This window comes from Dama dama, chromosome 21, assembly GCF_033118175.1.
Source record: "Dama dama isolate Ldn47 chromosome 21, ASM3311817v1, whole genome shotgun sequence".
Lineage (NCBI taxonomy): Eukaryota > Metazoa > Chordata > Mammalia > Artiodactyla > Cervidae > Dama > Dama dama.
The window spans coordinates 33,364,909-33,386,418 of NC_083701.1; the positions used below are offsets into that span (position 1 = coordinate 33,364,909).

A 21,510-nucleotide genomic window follows, 5' to 3' on the forward strand; every position below is an offset into this window, starting at 1 on the left:
AAATTTTAAATGGTCTGAGACCAGACCACATAGTAAGTTTACATTTCCATAAACTACACATATACCCACAAAGTATCACAAAAACACAAAATAACTTTCTCTTTTGTATATTTCGATGTCATCCTTGTGAAAAAAATTTCAGAGATTTCTTCACAGGACCGCCCTGGTGGCCCAGTGGTTAAAAACCTGCCTGCCAATGCAGGGGACATAGCTTCGATCCCTATTCCAGGAAGATCCCACATGCCATGGGGCAGCTAAGCCCGTGCGCCACAACTACTAAGCCCACACTCTAGAGACTCAGAGTCGCAACTACTGAAGCCCAAACACCTAGAGCCTATGCTCTGCAACAAGAGAACCCACCGCAATACGAGAAGCCTGTGCAACACACCTAGAAAATAGCCCCTGCTTGCTCTAACTACAGAAAGTCTTTGTGCAGCAATAAGGACCCAGTGCAGCCATTAATTAATTGAAAAGAAATCCTTTCACAAACTATGAACAAGGTTGCATCATTAGAATTCATCGGTAATGCCTTTTTTTTTTTAATAATTTGGTGGCTATTTTAAAACAGAAACCAAACTATTTCTTTCAATTCATACTATTTCATAGCATAACATCAAGTCACATTGTAAAGGGTGTTGGACTGGATTAGGAGGATCAGCCCACGTGTGATGACATGAACAACATGTGTCAAAGAAAGCTACTGGCACCTGGAGAGAAAGGATATAGGAGTTCTTGTAGGAATTCTCCTGAAGAAGCTAACCCGGCAGGGCAGCAAGCCTCGCACAGGGTTGCTGCAGACAGTCCGTCTCCATTCCAAGGGCCAGCAACAGAGCTCTCCGGCCACAGTTTCCTCTGTCAAGGACCCATGATGGCCACAGTGGGGGCTCAGATGGGACCATCTGCAACTCAGCAACCGAGAATGCTCTGCAATCTCGCGTGGTCTTGCTGAAATGATTAATAAAGACTTACCAAGGAATGATACACCTCTGAAAACTTAGCCCCCACCACGTCGGCACGGAGATAGCAAACCAAGCTCATACTGAGCCTCCACCCGGGATAAATGGGTCTCTTTCAACCACAATCACACTCTCTTCAACTCTGCCAACTCAGGGAAATACCATGCAGCTGGAGAGAAATACGAGAACCCCAATCTCAGGGATCCGAGGTCTTGGGAGCACTGAAGGAAAGGTAATAAATAGGGACATTCAATAGAAGAAACAAGCCCACTTTTCATTTCAGGTTTCTGCAAAGCTCTAGCTGAACTAATACATAAAATCAAATGCCACGCTGGGTCGTAAAAGGGATTCAAAAATCAAATCAAATAAATATTTCATCCTGTATGGCTTAAAAAGCTAAGAGAGTTTTCTGCATCCAGGCAATAAAACCAGAGGGCAAAAATAACTTGATGGAATGCAAAATATCAGATGGCTTACTTCCATTTTTCACTGGCAAGCTTCAGGTGAAATGGCAAAAGCGTTGAACAAGTTATTGCAAAACAAGGGTGTACATTCTGTAAGGGCAATTTCACAGAAGACTAGGATCTTATGAACTTTTTCAGTGATCAAAAGAAGCCTCAAAGGAAGACCTCGGTATTAAGTTACTAGACTCAGTTTCCGTTCAGAGAGGCAAAGCCTACAGATGTGGGCCGGTGCCAAATGCAAATCCCTCTCTGGAGGCCCTGTGGGTGAGGTTCATTTTCTGTCAGCAGTTTTCAGCATCTCCCCTGTCCACTGTTGTCCAAGTCCAGAAGCTCTTCAGCCTTCCCGTCAAGAGAGTTGATGGTTATTATGCCCACGAACTGCTGAGCCACAAAACCTGGCAAAGATACCCTTCCCCTGGGAGAAGTAAATGGATTTTTCAAACTCTATTTATCCAAAATATTTTTGAGACAAACTTCTACACACCTAACTATATTTGTTAGAATTCTTTTGCCCCACAATGGCCAAGTGAAAATCTAGCTCATTAAAAACCACGTTAATTCTGCAAATGAACGAGCAGGACCAGTTGTTTAGTCGCTAAGTCATGCCTGACTCTTGCCACCCCGTGGACTAGAGCCCACAAGGCTCCTCTGTCCATGGAATTTTCCAGGCAATAATACTGGAGGGGGTTGCCATTTCCTTCTCCAGGGGATCTTCCTGACCCAGAGAAGGAACCCACATCTCCAGCATTGACAGGCAGATTCTTTACCACTGAGCCACCAGGGAAGCCCAAAGAGGACTAAAGAGGCCATTTAATAAAGATCATCAACCCAGTAATCTAAATGCTCTGCTTTTTATTCTGTTATATTGACAGCTTCATTGAGCTATAATTCACATGCCATACAACTCACCTAGTTAAATAAGTGTACCATTCAATGTTCTTTAGTATATTCACAGAGATATGCAACCACAATCATTTTTAGAACATGTTCGTGACCTCAGAAAGAAACCCTGAACCCATCAGCCATCATGCTCATTTCCTCCCACGTCCCTTCCTCAGCCCTAGACAACCACTAATCTATGTTCATTCTCTATAGATTTGCCTGTTCTAGACCTTTCATGTAAATGAAGTCATAAAAGACGTCTGGCTGGCTTCTATCACTTAGCATAATGCTTACAAGTTTTGTGCATGCTGTAGGACGTGTCAGTACTTCATTCTTATTTATGGCCAAATAATAATCCTTTGTACTAACAGACTCCATTGATTTATCCATTCATCAGTTGATGGACATTTAAAGTTGCTTCTATTTTTGGATACTATGCATAATGTTGCCATGAACATTCATGTGCAAGTTTTTATGTGGACATATGTTTTCATTTCTCTTGGACGTGTGCCCAGAGTTGAAATTTCTGGATCACATAGTAATTCAATGCTTGAGGAAGTGCCAAACTGCTTCCCTAAACAGCTGCATCATTTGACTTTCCTACTGCCAGTGTGTGAGTTTCCAACTGCTCCACATCTTCAGCAGCATTTATTTCCACAAATAATATTTGATTACAGACATTCAGATGGGTATCAAGTGGTATCTCATTGAGATTTTGATTTGTATTTCCCTGATAACTAATAAGATTGAGCATCTGTTCATGTGGCCATTTGTACATCTTTGGAGAAATATCAATTCAGATCCTTTGTTCATTTTTAATTGCCTTATTTTTCTTTTTATCACTGAATTTTAAGAATTCTATATAAGGGCTTCCCTGGTAGCTCAGCTGGTAAAGAATTCACTTGCAATGCCGGAGACCCCAGTTCGATTCCTGGGTTGGAAAGATGCCCTGGAGAAGGGATAGGCTACCCACTCCAGTATTCAAGTGTTTCCCTGGTGGCTCAGATGGTAAAGAGTCCGCCTGCAATGGGGGAGACCTGAGTTCAATCCCTGGGTTGGGAAGATCCCCTGGAGGAGGGCATAGCAACTCACTCCATTATTCTTGCCTGGAGAATCCCCGCGGACAGAGGAGCCGGGAGGACTACAGTCCATGGGGTCGCAAAGAGTAGGACACAACTGAGTGACTAAGCACACAAACATATGAGGGATACAAGTACCTTATCAGATATATGTTTTTCAAATATCTTCTCCCATCCTGTGGGTTGTTTTTTAACTTTTTTTGGTGTTGTTTTTGACATAGAAAAGTTTTTAACTTTGATAAAATCTGGAAATTCCTTGCTGGTCCAGCAGTCAGAACTCTGTGCTTTCACGGCTGAGTGCCTGGTTCAATCCCTAGTCAAGGAACTAATAACATGCAAGTCACCGGGCATGGCTAAAATTTTCTTTTAATTCGATAAAATTCAATTTTGGTTGCATTATCTAGCTCAAAATCACAAAGACATAAGCTTTATAAGCAAATACTAAAAATGTAATCCTCTGCCACACAAGGAGCTGACCATCCTGCCTCGGTGCAGCATTTGCTGTTGTTGAGTTGCTCAGTCATGTCTGACTCTTTGTGACCCCAGGGACTGCCACACTCCAGGCTCCTCTGTCCATTACTGTCTCCCGGAGTTTGCTCAGATTCGCATCCATTGAGTTGGGGAAGTCATCCAACCATCTGCTTTTTCTTAAGCTTTGTAATCAAGAAGTCTAGGTGCTCTGACTTTGTTCTTTGTCAAGATTGTTTTGGCTATTCTAGGTCACTTGCATTTCTAAATGAATTTTAGGATCACCTTGTAAGTTTTATTCAAAGAAGCCCCCTGGAATTTTGATGAGGATCGTGTTGAATTTATTGGGGGAGTATGGCCATCTTAATAACACTGTATTCTAATTCATGAGCATGAGATGTCTTTCTATCTATTTAGGTCTTCCTTAATTTTTATGGATATTTTGTGGGTTTCAGAATATAAGAATATTTTGTGGGTTTCAGAATACAAGTTTTGCATCTCTTTTTGTTAAATCTAATGAAATCTAAATATTTCATTCTTTCTTGCTAGTATACATGCAACTGTTTCCTTAATTCCATTTTTGTTCACTGCTAATGTATAGAAATATAATTGATGTTTGCATACAGACATACCTTGCTTTATTGCACTTTGCAGGCATTGCACTTTGTATAAATTGAAGGTTTGTGGCAACAATGAGTTGAGTAAATTTATCAGCACCATTTTTCAACAGTATTTGCTCACTTTGTGTTTCTCTGCATCACATTTTGGTAATTCTCCCGACATTTCAAACCCTCTACCAGCAAAAAGGTTATGACTTGCTGAAGGCTCAGATGATGGTCAGCATTTTTAGCAATAATAATTAAGTGATGTATATTATTTTTAGATGTAATCCTATAGCAAGTCTCCTGATTGAAGGCAGATCCTCTACCATCTGAACCACCAGGGAAGTCCTTAACAGACTCCAGTGCAGGGTAAATAGAGGCTTCCCTGGCGGCTCAGACAGTAAAGAATCCGCCTGCAATGCTGGAGGACCTGGATTTGATCCCTGGGTTGGGATGATCCTCTGGAAAAGGGAATGGCAACCACTCCATTATTCTTGCCTGGAGCATTCCATGGATAGAGGAGCCTGGTGGGCTGGAGTCCATGCAAAGAGTCAGACATGAGTGAACGACTAGCTTTCCCTTCTTTCTCACACTGTAAATATAATTTTTATATGCACTGAGAAACCAAAAAAACTTCACATGGCTTGCTTTATTGCAATATTTGCTTAACTGCAGAAACTAACCCACAATATCCCTGAGGTATTTCTGTATTAGTCTTGTATCTTGCAACCTCACTAAACTCATTTACTAGTTCTAATAATTTTTAGTGCACTCTAAGATCTTTTCTATACAAGACTGGCTAATCGGTGAATAAAGATAGCTTTACATCTTTCTTTTGAATCTGAATACCTTTAATGTCATTCTCTTACCCAACTTTTCTGGCTAGAATCCCCAGTGCAGTGATGAATAGAAGTGCCAAGAGCAGACATCCTGGTCTTGTTTCTGATCTCAAGAGGAAAGCAGGCAGTCTTTCGCTACTAAGTAGTAGATGCCCTTTATTGTATTGTTTTTAAACCTCCAATCATTTCAATAGTGGTTGAGTTAAAATTCACTTTTGTGTTATTTATGTTTGGTATAACCCTCAGAAAGCTCATAAAACATATGATTTTTAAAACATTTATTTAATTTAATAGAAAACATTTACTGAGTATATACTATGTTTTGGCTCTGTTCTAGATTCTGAAAATACATAGTGAATAAGCTGACAAAAATCCCTGCCTGCATTGAGCCGATAATCTACTGTGAGGAAAAGACACAATAAACAATACACCAATAACAAAGGAAATTGTACTGAGTGTTGGAACATAGAACGCACTGCAGAGAAAAGCGTCCAGCCTAACAAGGAAAATCAGGAGTCCTGAGAGAGGAGCTGCATTTTTAAATGGGGTATACTGGGTAAGGTCTCATTGACAAGGGGCCATCTGAGCAAAAACCTGGAGGAAAGGAAGTGCAGCATGCAGAGAATAAATGATCGCCCAATTATAGACTGTTTTCATCTATCCACCAAAATAAGTTTGTGAAGATAATAAAAGATCAGAACATTTTATACCTAGAAGAAAATTCAAAAATTAATCACAATTAAAAATTCAAAAATTAACTAACTTGTTTGCTGAATGAGATAGCTTAAGCCAGAAAATATAAGAACTTTGGGCAAAGCAGGGACAGCTGAGATGGAAATCGTAACCAGTATGCTACATATTGCACTTTTAACCTAAAGTGCTGCTTTGTTTCAAATGACATGCATATTTCCACAGGTAATGAAATCCACAAAATAAGTTTAATGAGTGAAAACATAGCCTAGTAATCTAATGATCTTCTAGTATCTTTGGAGGACATCAAACCTACTGTTAATGAGAATTTAGGCTTCAGAGATCCATTAATGGACTTCCCTGGTGGTACAGTGGATAAAACTTTGCCTGCCAAAGCAGGGGACATGGATTTGATCCCTGGTCCATGAAGATTTTACGTGCCTCAGGGCAACTAAGCCTGCACCGCCACAACTACTGAGCCCATGCACTTCAAAGCCTGTGCTCCATCACAAAAGAAGCCATTGCAATAAGAAGCCTATGCACTGCAACTAGAGAAAAGCCATAAGCAGCAGTGAAGACCTGGTGCAACCAAAAGTAGAAAAATAAAATAAAATATGCAGTTCCATTTTGAAAAGTCCATTAATAAATCAATTTTATAAAAATAGCCATTGAGTAGAAAGCAACAGAGAAGAAACAGATGACACGGTTCTCATGTACCTTCCTATTACAATGTCAAGTCCCAGCAACCAATGAGTCTAAATCTCTCAGCAAAACACTAGTCTCTTTCCCTCATTGTTCAGACCTTATCTACTCTTGATTATGAATAATAAAATCACACATTTTAAAACAGAGCTTCTCTTTGGAAGGCAACAATAGATCTCAAAAGCTAAAGGAATAAAAAAATGCAATAAATATTTTAAATTTCACCCCAAGTGATACAAGTGAACCAGCAAAGGAAAAATACAGTGTAGCAACAATCAATGCACTGTACCAGGGGTGCTCCACCAGGTTCAAAGGTAGCCCTGAATCTTTTCACATTTTTCTTTTCACCAAAATGAAGGATATGCAAGGCACATGGGTTTCCCAGGTGGCACAGTGATAAAAAATCCACCTGCCAATGCAGGAGCCACGGGAGATGCAGGTTTGATTCCTGAGTAGGGAAGATGCCCTGGAGAAGGAAATGGCAACCCACTCCAGTATTCTTGCCTGGGAAATCCCATGGACAGAGGAGCCTGACAGGCTACAGTCCATGGGGTTGCAGAGTTGGACACACCTGAGCGACTGAGCACACACAGACACAGAAAAAGCACATGCCAAATGAAGTCATCTTTTACTCAAAGCTGGAGAAGAGTAGCTGACATCTTAGACAACTGGGTGGGAACTGAACGCAACCATTAAAGATGGAGAAGTGGAGAGAATTTTAAAAAGAAGGCAATTTAACAGGTACAGCTCAAGTTTCAGCTTGTTAGAGCAGGAAAGAACATTGTGTTTTAGTATTAATATTTACTAGCATGTGTTTTGGGAGAAGGCAGTAGCACCCCACTCCAGTACTCTTGCCTGGAGAATCCTATGGACGGAGGAGCCTGGTAGGCTGCAGTTCATGGGGTCGCTAAGAGTCGGACACGACTGAGCGACTTCACTTTCCCTTTTCACTTTCAAGCATTGGAGAAGGAAATGGCAACCCACTCCAGTGTTCTTGCCTGGAGAATCCCAGGGACGGGGGAGCCTGGGGGGCTGCCGTCTATGGGGTCGCACAGAGTCAGACACAACTGACGCGACTTAGCAGCAGCAGCAGCAGGGTGTGTTTTAGAGCTTAGTAACATTTTCAAAATTATTCCCATATAATATGAAATTAATTATTTGGGTTTTCTGTTTGTTACCATAGAACCAGAGAATTGGAAGTTGCAGCAGAGATTGCTGTATACCTCCTGATGATGACCCTCCGTTCTTAAAGGTTCTAACCCTAAGATGGGCTGGGAGCACGTACCATAAGGCAAAATTCTCTACTGGGCAGATATTTTACATGAATACAAAGTTTCTATGGACACCTTGTTCCAAGATTCTTGGGAATCTGATCTAAAAACAAAGACTTATCTACTATTAGCAATCAGCACTAGAATTGCACCTGATATTTCTACAATACTTGAAGCAACTGTAAAGTTGCTTCCTTAGTTATTTTAAACATACTCCCTAAAAATCTTCAATTATTATGTAGAATACTTTGCCCAGCGAAGTTAATACCAATGACTTCATTCAAAAAACAAAAGTTAAGTACAAACTGACAGTTTGCAGATATATATACAATATATATCTTGTAGCTCTACAACTATAAACCCATGGATTACAAGAATAACTATTTCTAAGAACAAGGTTGAAAAAAGAACAGTAACAAAAAATTTGCAATGTCACAAAAACAGATGTTCTACTGGAAAATTTTATCAAAGGATATGGACATTTACATAGCTGCTCCATAACTGAACAAGTCCACCAAATTCAACTGCATTTCCAAAAGGGTTTGGTATTCCCATAGACTATATTTCAAGAAAATTTAGGAAAGATGGAACAAAATAATATTGACCTACTCTACACAGGACAATCATACACAAATTGTTCCTTGCTCAGGTAAGATAAGTATGCACCTATAATGTTTTTAAATATCTTTTTTAATCAAAACACCAACAGGAATTATATTCATCTTTATTGCAAACAGAGATATAAGAAAAATTTCAATACAATGACTTGAAAAAAAAATTAACCATTAGCCTGAAATCTAATCCATCTAACAGTAACAAATGTAAATAAGCCTATGTTCTACCCTCTGGCCAATGGAAAGATGCCATAATGGGAAGTTGAACCTGGCAGCAAAGCAAATTTTCTGTGGTCCATGATGAGACGGTTCAGGTTACAAAAGGACATTACTTCAACTTCTAATAATGTCAAAGCACACGTCTCATTGTTTAGTTGAAAAGAGTAAGTTATTTCCTGTCTGTGTGGTAGTAACTATATCCTGGTCATACAAGGGCCAAGATATTCATTAGATCTGGACATGATTTTTCAAGTTAACAGCATCTCAGAGGAAATGAGAAACTGTGGCAAGAGCTGGGTGTTAGGACAGTTTGTCTCCAGCCCCAGTTTGTCACTACCCATAAGGCCATGAATCCTTCAATTAGTGCCTATACCTTTTATCTATTAACAAAACAAGTAATATTATACTCCAGCCCCTACTTTCCTCTCCTCCTCATCTTTTTCAATAATAATCCTGGTTCTGGGACTTCTCTGGTAGTCCGGTGGTTAAGAATCCACCTTCCAGTGCGGTTTGATCCTTGGTCGGGGAACTAAGATCCCACATGCCATGGGGCATCTGAGCCCATGAGTCACAACAACTGAGCCCACGTGCTCTGGAGTTTCCAAGCCACAACTAGAGGAGCCCACGCACCACAGCAAAGGGCCCATGTGCCACAACTAAGACCCAACAGAGCCAAATAAATACATATTAAAATAATAACAATCCCAGTCCTCCTGTCCTATTGTGGAGAACGAAATACTTGATAAATGGAGATGAAATCCAGGGTCGTTCTCATTATTAATATTTATGTTGCTCTTTACACTTAGTCACTTTTAAACCTTTTAAAATTTCAAAAGCCCTGTTAAATAGCTGTGATTATACCAGCTATTAAATAGCTATGATTCACAGCTAGTAAAACTGAGGCTAGAGAAATTAGTTAACTCACCCAAGGTTACATGGTGAATAAATGGCAGAGGCAGGTCTTGAACCCAGACCTATGACTCCAAAATCCATCACCTTTCTCTTCTAAGATGCTGACTCACCACAAAGTGGGTAGGGATCCCCTCACTACAGCAGGGTATGAACTTTTTACAGGACCACACTCAGTAAGAATGTCTGGAGTTTTTAAAAGGAGAAATTAAATAAATAAAAAGAGAAATTTAATCATCAACCTACCTTACTCTTTTAACAGTCCCTCCAAAAAAAAGCAAATAGTGTGGCAATTCAACATCAGTTCTGTCACATGCACCAAAGGGGGTAAAAAAAAATCAGTATATCTATAAAAGAAATTTAAAGTGCCAGGAAAAGGTATTACATACAACCAAAGTGAAATGGCAAGACACTAACGTGAATGCCTAGAAAAAGAAGTTGTTCACAAAGATGAGAGGACTTTGTGACATCGGGGGTGTGGAGCAGACAGTGGGTGTCCGTCAGCTGATCTTTGGTGAAAGGTGGTCTCATTAAACCCCTTATTCCAGAGATGAGACCGAGGATTGGAAAGGTTAACGTTTGTTGTTTTTGTTTAGTCGCTAAGTTGTGTCTGACTCTTTTGCGAACCCATGGACTGTAGTCTGCCAGGCTCCTCTGTCCATGGAGTTTTCCAAGTGAGAATACTAGAGCCATTTCCTACTCCAGGGGATCTTCCTGGTCCAGGGATCGAACCAGAGTCCCTTGCGTCTTCTGCGTCGGCAGGCAGATTTTTTACCACTGTGCCCCCTGGGAAGCCCTCATACAGTGGGCATTGCAGTTATCACTAAAAGCTACTTTCCAGCCACAGTGCTAAGCACACCATCTACATGCCCTCATTTAATCATCACAACCTGTAGCTCTCATAAAGGTTAAGGACCTTGTCTGAGAACACGAGCAGCCCATCGGGGTCACTATACTGTAAGGTCCTAGAGGGTGGGATCCCTCTGTGTTCCCATCATAGTGCTTCCAGCACTTGGCACAGTGTCAGACCCACAAAAGAAGCTTCTCTGAATGTCCTTTGTTGTATGGCTTTGACTTTCAAATCATATAAATGTCTTCCATTATTTAAAAAACCAAATTTAACTTAAAAACTGAAAAATAGGAAAAAAAATAAGTATCATAGTATTGGTCGCTCAGTTGTGTCCAACTTTTTGCAACTCCATGATGGACTGTAGCCCCTTAGGCTCCTCTGTCCGTGGGATTCTCTAGACAAAAAACTGGAGTGGGTTGCCTTTTATGCATATATATGAAATCTAGAAAAATGGTACTGATGAACCTAGTAGAGAAACGACTTGTGGGCACAGCGAGGAAAGGAGAGGGTAGGATGAATTGAGAAAGTAGTATTGACATATATACACAATCATGTGTAAAATAGCTAGCTAGTGGGAAGTTGCTAAATAACACAAGGAGCCCAGTCTGCTGCTCAATGATGCCCGAGAGAGGTGGGATGAGGGAAGGAGAGGGTGGGAAGGGATATATATATATAATTATGACTGATTCTCATTGTTCTGCGGCAGAAACCAACACAAAACTGTAAAGCAGCTTTCAACCAATTAAAAAAACATAAATTGTTTTATTTCAAAATGGAAAAATAAAGAAATCCTAAAAAACTAAAAACAAATTAAAGCAAATAATTTCCACAGCCTATCAGGTTGTCGCCATAACCAAACAGAAGAATTATTTCAAATAACTTTAGGCCACAGTATTTTGCAAATCCCTAACAGCCTATGGACAGAAGGAACCACAAAGACAAGACATCTAAAACTGTGTTTCATATTTCATGGTAATAATACTGATAGATGACTTGAAACCATTATACACAAACTCATGCTCACACGCATACACGTATGGATAAAGTAATTATGTAAAAGTCATTAGGAAGAAAGATTTTCAATAGTAGAGCAAAAATATATAATATCAAAGAAGTGACAACTTGTATTCTTAACAACTGAAGCAGAAATACCACATAACTTCATGATTTGCTTTCCTCTTTTTATTAAAAAAAAAAAAAAGGCCTACAGACAACAACTTGCACCAATGATCACCCCAGTGCTCAGAGGATGATCTCCAAAGATCATTTATTCTAAAAGAAACCAGGACTCCTTGGAGAGTGTGACTGATCCCAGGTCTAGGGCAGAAAACCATAAAGAATACTGAGGTTGTTCCAAAGGATATACAGATGCTAACTTGAAGGGGGCTCCCAGAAGCTAAGGACTGCACAATTGGAATATCAAAAAGAATAATGACTGCAGTGGATTAAAGCACAACTAACATATAAAAAGCTATGCATTCACTATGTTTTATTAAATTTACTGGTCACTATACAAATTTGCTAGAATAAAATTTTTGACTCTGATAATTGGTAAATAAAGCTGCTGCTGCTAAGTCACTCAGTCATGTCCAACTCTATGCGACCCCATAGACAGCAGCCCACTAGGCTCCCCTGTCTCTGGGATTCTCCAGGCAAGAATACTGGAGTGGGCTGCCATTTCCTTCTCCAGGTAAATAAAGCTAAAGAATCACAAAAGAAATAATGGTCACTTGGAGAACTGGCCAAATAGCAGGATGGTCATTTGGTAAATTGATTTAGAGAAATTCAAAGAGAGAGACAGAAAGACTTCCCAGACAGCCCAGGGGTGGTCCAGGGGCTAAGGCTCCAAGCTCCCAATGCAGGAGACCTTGGTTCGAGCCCTGGTCAGGGAACAAGATCCTGCAAGCCACGACTGAGATCCAGCACAGCCAAGAAATAAAAATAAATATTAAGAAAAAGAGAGAGAGACAGAGGAGAGAGAGAGAGATTGAGAGACAGAGATAAGAAGATGGATTCATGATACATTACACCATGAATTTCCCTCCTCAGCATCTTCTGCCCATCTCCTGCCCTAGAAGGTTTTGCCACTTTATTCCTATGATCAGGACTAAAAATAGTCACTCCATACAATTTCACTTGAATGTATTACTTCTCTTATCAGATGAGATTTAACAAAATGCCTTCGAATTGCCACCCTAAATTAGACTAACACAAAGTTCGTTTTAAATCAGAAAATCTAACAACACTCTTCAATGGGGATTTAAACTCAACAGGATCTTACAACATACAAAGGTTTTACTGACCATCTATGACTATATGCCAAATTATTTAAGATATTATTATCTCATTTAACTTTTGTTAGTAGGTTTAGGAGAGGATCACTCACGTTTTACAAATGAGAAACTAAGACAGGGCAGTTAAGTGACTTGGCTAAAATCATGCATTGAGTTAAGTGACAGATGGAATTCCAAAAAAAAAAATCCATGGGCTACCTCTGGCTGCCCACAGCAAAGAAAAAGAGATCAAAGGATGCTGGACATAGTCAAAGTTTGTGGTGATGCAACATTACTAAAAATACCCCAGTGATGAATTGCTTGTTAACTATTTCCATTGTAAGAAAATCACATGACTCTACAGGAATGTAAGAATAAGTTTATTTGGTACATGTGGCCTTGGGGAAATTATTTCATCTAAGATTTTGGAGCAGGAAGAAGTCATCAAATTCATTCTAGTCCAAATTATTGTTTTCTAGATTAGAAACATACCTAGAGAGAAACAGTTGACGGCCTAAGTCAGTCAGTGAATTAGCAGCATGAGGGTAAAGGTATTAGCCACCTTAGATACCACCATTGCCCTGCGGCGGTTGTGGGGTGAGGGGGGTGGTGGAGCTTCAGTAGTAAAGAATCCAACTGCCAATGAAGGAGACACGGGTTCAATCCCTGGTCCAGAATCCTACATGCCGAGGAGCCGGTGTATCACAACTACTGAGCCTCTGCTCTAGAGCCAGGCAGCCATAACTACTGAAGCCCTGGTGCCCTAGAGCCCATGCTCCGCAACAAGAGAAGCCCCTGCAGTGAGAGGCCCAGGCACTACGACTAGAGTAGTGCCCGTTTGCAAGCAAGTAGCTCCCGCTTGCTGCAATTAGAGAAAAGCCCGAGAAGCAACGAAGACTATGCACAGCCAAATAAATAAATAAAGCCTGCTTAAAAGCCATTTCTCCTCCACGAAATGCAACTCACACTAACCCAAAGCTTCCACTGATTTACCTAAACAGCTTTTCTAAACTTATTTCATAAGCTCACTCTCTCTCTCTTCCCAGATCTATAAGAAACTTAAGGTTCAAGTTTGAGTCTTTGTATTTCCCCCCTACCTGCTAACACACACACACACACACACACACTCAGCACATGCCATAGTACTCAGTGTTCAATGACCATGCAAAGGGGCAAGTGAGCAAAAGCCAGTCTTTTGATATACGTATGGAGCCTCACCTCCACTATATAACACAACAAAACAAACTGCTACGGAAGGGTGAGGAATTTTTCTTAATGAAAAAAGAACTTTAACTTGAAAACTTTGTCAGAGGTGAAATTAAAACTACTTTTAGATTCATCTTCAGATACATTTCTTCATTCTCCAAGTTATTTATATGCATAGAAAGGGATTTAAATACAAAAGATTAAATAAGTTCTTAAAAAATACAGATCTCTGCTTGGAGAGTAAAGAAGGATTCAGTCCTTACAAATTCAAAAAGTCACAGTGAGTTTTAAAAAGAATTCTCAGCCCTGTTTAGTATTATTGTAATGACAAGCCACCTACTATTCTTAATCAGTCTGAGTATCTCTTGAAAGTGCAGAAATTAATACTCAGATGTGTCTGACTCTTTGTGATCCCTATGGACTATAGCCTTTGAGGCTCCTCTATCCACGGGATTTCCCAGGCAAGAATACTAGAATGGGTTGCCATTCCCTTCTCCAGGAGACCTTCTTAACTATTATTATTTTTTATCTGTCTGGAAAGGAAGGAAAAAGTATGTGAGCTAGAAATGGAAGGCCTTTTATCAAAATACCAAAGACTACCAAACATTGTATAAACTGCATTGGTAATGATAAAAAAAGAAAAACACACAAACACACACTTGCTGTTGATGAAACCAGAGTGGCACAGGCATAGTGAAATACTGCTCCTTTAACCCAGATGTTAAAACACAGGATGAACAAATTTCATGATTTAGTTCTCATACCCTCTTCACCCAGGTGGTCACACTCAGTGACCACTGCCTTGACCACACACCACTGTGGAACTCTGCAAACAAACACCCCTTTATTCTATTTTTCCACAGAAGTTATCTATCTAGCCTCTGACTGGACCAGTAATTAAGAGACGGCCTTGGTCAACACACACTCAACATGCATCAGTTCCAACCCAGCTAGCTCATCACTATACCACTGCCCAGGAGACCTTGAAATCAAAATGGTCCACATGGAGGCAAATGGGATGATCTAGACATCTCTGCTCCCTCGTCACTAGAAGGGCAGTATTTCCTGATATGTGCCCTGGGAAACACTGTTCATGAGAACAAATGCATTTAACAAAAAAAAAAAAAGCCAGATTCCACGGTCAAATAAATGTGGGAGAGACCATACTCGGAACCTTCCTTTGGGAGTTCACAATGCACATTGGTATGTTGCTGTTGTATAACTGCTGAGTCTGACTCTTTTGCAGCCCCACAGACTGTAGCCCACCAGGCTCCTCCTTGGGATTTCCCAGGCAAAAATACTGGAGTGGGTTGCCATTTCCTCCTCCAAGGGTTCTTAGGGTTATGAAAAGTGCTACAGCAAAGAACTCTGTAGTATTTTAACGCAGCAAGTCCTAAATTTATTTGACTATGAACCTTCTTTCCAGTAACACCTTTAATATTTAAACACAGAGTGGGAAATGCTGAGATTACATTCGACAGTTATGTAGCTTCAGATCTAACTATGAGACCACTTGTGGTTTCCCTATCCAAGGATCGTTGCTCAACGAAGGTTAGTATATGGACTTCACTGGTGGCCAGTGGTTAAGAATCCACCTTCCATTGCAGGGGACGTGGGTTCAATCCCTGGTCAGGGAACTAAGATCCCATATGCCCTGGCGCAATTAAGCCCAACCACACTGTGACAAAAACCCAACACAGCCAATAATTAATCAGCTATTTTTTTAAAAAAAGACAAAGGATGAAGGTGTGCTCAGGCACTTCGGTAGTGTCCAACTCTTTGCAGCCCGCCAGAGTTAGAGTAGGAATTAAACTAGAAATGGGATGCTCAGGATATCTGAAATCCAAATTGCAATGTAATCTGTAAATTTTACCCTAATGTAAGGAAAACATATATTTCTTTAAAACCAACAGAGAAAAAAAATTATAGGTAACAATTACAAGGTCCAAAGCAGTACTCTCTTTATAAAAAGATTTGTTATGATGGGCCTACAACTCAATATGCATGTCTTTTTATGGGCAAAGTGAAATAGAGAACAAAATGATTACCCAAATAATTCAAGTCAACTGCTCTTTCTACAAATAATATAATTTTGTCTGTTAATTTAATCCAAGCTTGCTGGGTTTGAATGTGGACATGGAGGAAAAAGTGGGCGCCAAGGTCATCAGTGAAGTTCTTGCAATTCTCCACTTAACTGCTTAAATGCACTTTATTAATAAATAAAGCCTTAGGTACAGTTATTTGACCACCTGTGAAACCACTATGGAAATACCCAGAATATTCTATGGTATAATACACTGAAAATCCCAATATCTGAGAATTCATGTTCCCACATTACTGAGAACCCAATTTACTGTGAGAAGAAAGATCTGATCACTGGATGCTATGGGTCCCTGTACCAAAATCTTCTAAAAATCAATTTTCTCAAACATAAAACATCACCTGAGACAAAATTTATAGATTTCCTTTCTAACTTCAAGTACTTCCAGTAATAGAATTAAAATGTGTTTACATTTATGAAGGGAAAATCCTGATACCATGAAATTGATCTCTATTTCAGATTATCAAATTTTTTCAATTGAACACTGTCAGACTCATGTCAACCCATAAAAAGATTTGTTCAGGTTTAAGTTTGAACACTTTGCCTATTTTATTCTTTCAAACTGAGAATCTTAAAAACATAAGTATGAAAAGTTCTCCCTTTTCCAAAACACAGTTGGTAAAAATGTCACACAGTAACACAATCTGAATCAAAGAGAAAACATTCAAAGACTTCCGCCTCCTAAAATTTGAAGGGGGAAGGTTGCTGTTCAAGAACTTGAATTTTAACACTTTAATGTTAGAATGAACTTTGTCTTCACTCATTGCATTTTAGTTTAGTGGTCAAAAATGATCATGGTTTCAAGGAGTTCTAATGGCAGTGCCTTACCAGTGTAGATGCTGGCATTGGAAGCTGGAATACCAAACTGTGACTCGATGAACTTGGGGATGAAGGTAATGAAAGCAGTTACAATGGCACTCTCAGCTGTGTATGACAAACTCACAAAAAGGAATGTCATGTTGCTTAAGATCCTGACAGCTGCTCTTGGTAGGTCTACAAAATGACAAAAATGACAAATGAATGTTATAAACAAGGGGTGGAAAAGAAAAGAAAATTGAACTGCTTTTGAAATGAACTGGAAATAGCCATTCAGCAATATAGGAAAACCTGATAAATGATTAGAACTCATGCCCTTTACTAAATAGACTTGGGTTGTTTTTTTTTTTTAATTGTTCAGCTAGGATAAGGAAATTTAACAAAGAAGCTAAAAACATACCCATACACAAATATCCTTCTAAGAAGGAGGCAACCTATGACTTCTGTTTCAAAAACTGCTTAGAATAAATGAACTGTATTTTTTTTATTGATTAAACAATGTTAATCTTTGTTAAGACCCTGAAGACTATTAAATGTATAAAGTACCTGCAATATAGCCCTAAATTAACAGTTTTCGCTTCACCCAACCAACACTTCTCTGAGTAAAATGCACTTCTGAGATGCCAGCTCTCTGGCCTGACATGGCAGCAGAGGAACTGGTACATGCTATTGGACATCTGTTCTTCTAGTCTCATAAAGAAACAGGAAATAATACAATTAGAAGGGTAGAAGAGATAAGATCACCAAGTCAGATACTTCCAGGGACTCTGGATTGAGGAACAAACAGAAATGATATCCGAAGGAGCCGGACAGCCCAGAGGTGGGGCTCTGTACCTGTCCAGCTGCCTCTCAAGGGAAAGAGAAAAGTCTCACTTGAATCTAGGCATATATTTCACAAAAGCTGTCATATATATATGCTTCAAGATGCATGTTCAGTTGCATTGCAGCATGGTTTATAAAAGCAAAAATTTAGGAGAAAAAAGTAAATGTCCATCAATGGTGTTGGGTTGGTGTGTTAGTTACTCAGTTGTGTTAGAGTCTGTGACCCCATGGACTGTAGCTCAGCAGGCTCCTCTGTCCATGGGATTTCCCAGGCAAGAATACTGGAGTGGGTTGCCATTTCCTTCTCCAGGATATCTTCCCAACCCAGGGATCAGACTCAGGTCTCCTGCATTGCAGGATTCTTTACCGTCTGAGCTACCAGGGAAACCCCAAATGTCCATTAGTGGCAAACATTTAAATAAACTATGGCACAGTCATGTGATGAAATACTATGCAGTAGTTAAAAATGAAATAGAGCTTGGTGTACTGGCATGAAAGGAATTCCAAAAAATATTTTTACTAATGAAAAAAGCAAGCTGTGCAAAAATACATATACACGCATGCTTGCGTGCTAAGTTGCTTCAGTCGAGTCTGACTCTTTGTGACCCTTTGGACTGTAGTCCGCCAGGCTCCTCTGTCCATGCGATTTTCCAAGCAAGAATACTAGAGTGGGTGGCCATTCCTTTCTCCAGATGATCTTCTGGACTCGGATTGAACCTGCGTCTCACGCATTGGCAGGCAGGTTCTCTACCACTAGCACCACCTGGGAAGCCCATATACATGCGTGTGTGTGTGTGTGTGTATAATATTTAAGTAAAAACAAATGAAAACAATGTGTTTACATATGGCTGAATGTATACTTTTCAATATATATAATACCGAGAAATTCTGTAAACAGGAATGAGACTGGGAAAGAGAAACAAGAACAGATTCTTGAGTGTATGCTTTTGTATTTTTTGCATATTGTAATGTGAGTTAACCCACATGTGCATGATCTTTATACATCTTCAGAGAAAAGGTAAGCTGCCTTACTTTTGAGATACAGAGTCTCTCAGTTATTAGAACAGTTATCTCCCTATGCTAAAACATAATAAAATAATTTCCTAAAAATTAAGCAACATCTATTATTAAAAATTCCCTGATGGCTCAGTGGTAAAGAATCGCCTGCAATGCAGGAGACCCACGTTCAACCCCTGAGTCAGGAAGATCCCCTGGAGGAGGGCAAGGCAAAGCACTCCAGTATTCTTGCCTGGAGAATCACATGGACAGAGGAGCCTGGTGGGCTACAGCCCATGGGGTTGCACGCGACTGAAGCTACTAACCAGCAACAGCATTATTAAAGCTATAATTCATAGCCTATTCACTAGAATTTAGGACTTAGTTAGTCAAGACTGTTTATTATCATTTTGAAGTACAAACTTGACTTTAATGTTCTATATCATAATTTAATTGCTTAAAGTTTAAATAAATATTTTAAAAGTAAAATTAAGATGCATACTTTATTTTTTTAACATAAACACACCAGAAAAAATATAAAATATTTCATAAAATAATCCAATATTCTCTTATAAATACTGAAAATCAAAATGTCATCTCCAGAATTAAAAATTAGAAAGTTAAGAAGATTTTCCCATGGACATTTAAAGATTCAAATTAAGCTAGCTGGTAAATTAAAAGCCAACATGTTGAATCTAAAACATCTTGGAAAATACACAATAAAACTTGCAAACCCAAGAAGATAACGTATGTATAACGTGAGTATTTTAAGATACTAGTTTTTTGTAAGAAAAACTGGCTTTTCTTGTGTACCCATTTAACATGATAAAATAGCCTTCTAATTTCAAAGCTAACTACATGTTGTGCTAAATACATGTCATGCTTTTCTCTCTTCTTTTATTAAAAAAAAAACTATTACTAAGAAGAATTTAGCAAACCTTCAGACTCTGAACAACTCTAAGCTAGTTTCCTTTTTTCTTCCACCTTCCTCCTCCCCTATTGTTCGAACTAAACTTTCAAACTACATCCTCTGCAAGGGGTGACGGGGTTGGGGGCTGCAGATCTCCAGGATTGTCTTTGGCTGGTGGGGCTGGTTCTCTAGATAGATAGATATGATAGATAATAGGTGTGTGTGTGTTTGTCAAACACACATTTCCTATCCACTAACAAGACAGAAGTAATGACACATTGGTAGCAATGAACCCACCTAGCACCCAGTTCTTGGTTTCTAAATGCCACTTTCCACTAAAAGGAGCCAGAAGTCCTTGGCAGTGGGCGGTTTTGTCGCTAAGTCGTGTCCTGCCATGGACTGCAGGCTCCTCTGTCCATGGGCTTTCCTAGGCAATACTGAAATGGGTTGCCATTTCCTTCTTCAAGGAGATTTCCTGACCCAGGGACTGAACCAGAGTCTCCTGCTTGGCAGACAGATTCTTTATCACTGAGCCACCCCAAAGTCCTTGGAGAAATGACTAATTCATGTGTTACGTAAGCTTCCTTCAATTCAGTTCAGTTCAGTCGCTCCGACTGAAAGACTCCTTGCTACCCCATGGACTGCGGCCTGCCAGGCTCCCCTGTCCATCACCAACTGGGTGGAATCAGCTTCCTTCAGGCAGGAGTTATACTACTGTTGGCTGTGGGTTCAATACTAATGAATCAACAACCTATATTAAGTAAGGTGTCTTTCAACAGAAACACAAGGTTATATATTGATTGACTGATGATTATATTGTGATGGGAAGCTAACCCGGATTTCCCCCAGAGCAATGCTCAAGCATTCACTAACACAGTGTTTACCACAACTTTACAGAACAAAACTTGCTATTACCACAAATAACAAGGATCAACTGTATTTGTACTTAGTTGCTCAGTCATGCCTGACTCTTTGAGACCCCATGAACCATAGTCTGCCAGGTTCCTCTGTCCATGGGATTCTCCAAGCAAGAATACTGGAGTGGTAGTCATACCCTCCCCTTCAGGGGATCTTCCCAACCCAGGGATTGAACCAAGGTCTCCTGCATTGCAGGCAGATTCTTTACTGTCTGAGCCATCAGGAAAGCCTATGAATACTGAGGTGGGTAGCTTATCCCTCCTCCAGAGGATGTTCCCAACCCTGGAATCAAACCGGGGTCTCCTGCACTGCAGGCAGATTCTTTACCAGCTGAGCTACCAGGGAAGCCCCAACTGTATTTACACCACCTCAAAGTACTTTCCCACAGAGCACCTATAATTTATTTATTGATTTATAAATGCAATATACTTGGTAATTTTGGAGGGCAGAGGCCTGGCAAATCCAATCCCATTCAAGATAGGAAAGTTTACACAACTGGAAACAGGGCAAATTAACACTGTGTGGCTTCTGTGAAGACATTGAACACGGCATCCTTTCTATGCCTACAAACAAGCATAAATCAGGAGGCAACATCATCAAATCCAAATTGAGGGACATTCTATAAAGTGACTGGCTTACAATTTTTTAAAAGATCAAGGTCATAAAATATTAGGGTAGATGAGGAACTGATCCAAATTGATAGACCATAACACACCACAGCTATATATTAATACAATCTGTGATGGTGGATTGGTTTGGACATAAAGGGCAATGTAGGGGTAACAGGCAAAATTTGAATGGGGCTTATGGTCTAGATGGTAACACTGGATAAATGTTAATTTCCTGATTTCTGTGGCTGCCCTGTGGTCCTGCAGTAGAGTAGCCTTGACTTAGGAAACACTGAAGTACTGGGGGTCAGTAAC

At 39.8% G+C, this 21,510-nt stretch overlaps 1 protein-coding gene across 2 annotated transcripts in view; it reads right to left on the minus strand.

The window, feature by feature from the left end:
* The window catches only part of SLCO5A1 (solute carrier organic anion transporter family member 5A1), a 150,239-nt gene that overhangs the window by 43,302 nt on the left and 85,427 nt on the right, over positions 1-21,510 (minus strand). The window contains exon 4 of one of the 2 annotated variants that reach the window (XM_061123453.1): positions 16,954-17,118. The exons of the other annotated variant lie outside the window; for it this stretch is intronic. Within the exon in view, the coding sequence (XP_060979436.1) occupies positions 16,954-17,118 (165 nt within the window). The remainder of the gene's footprint in view (positions 1-16,953; positions 17,119-21,510) is intronic. 2 annotated transcript variants of the gene reach the window in all.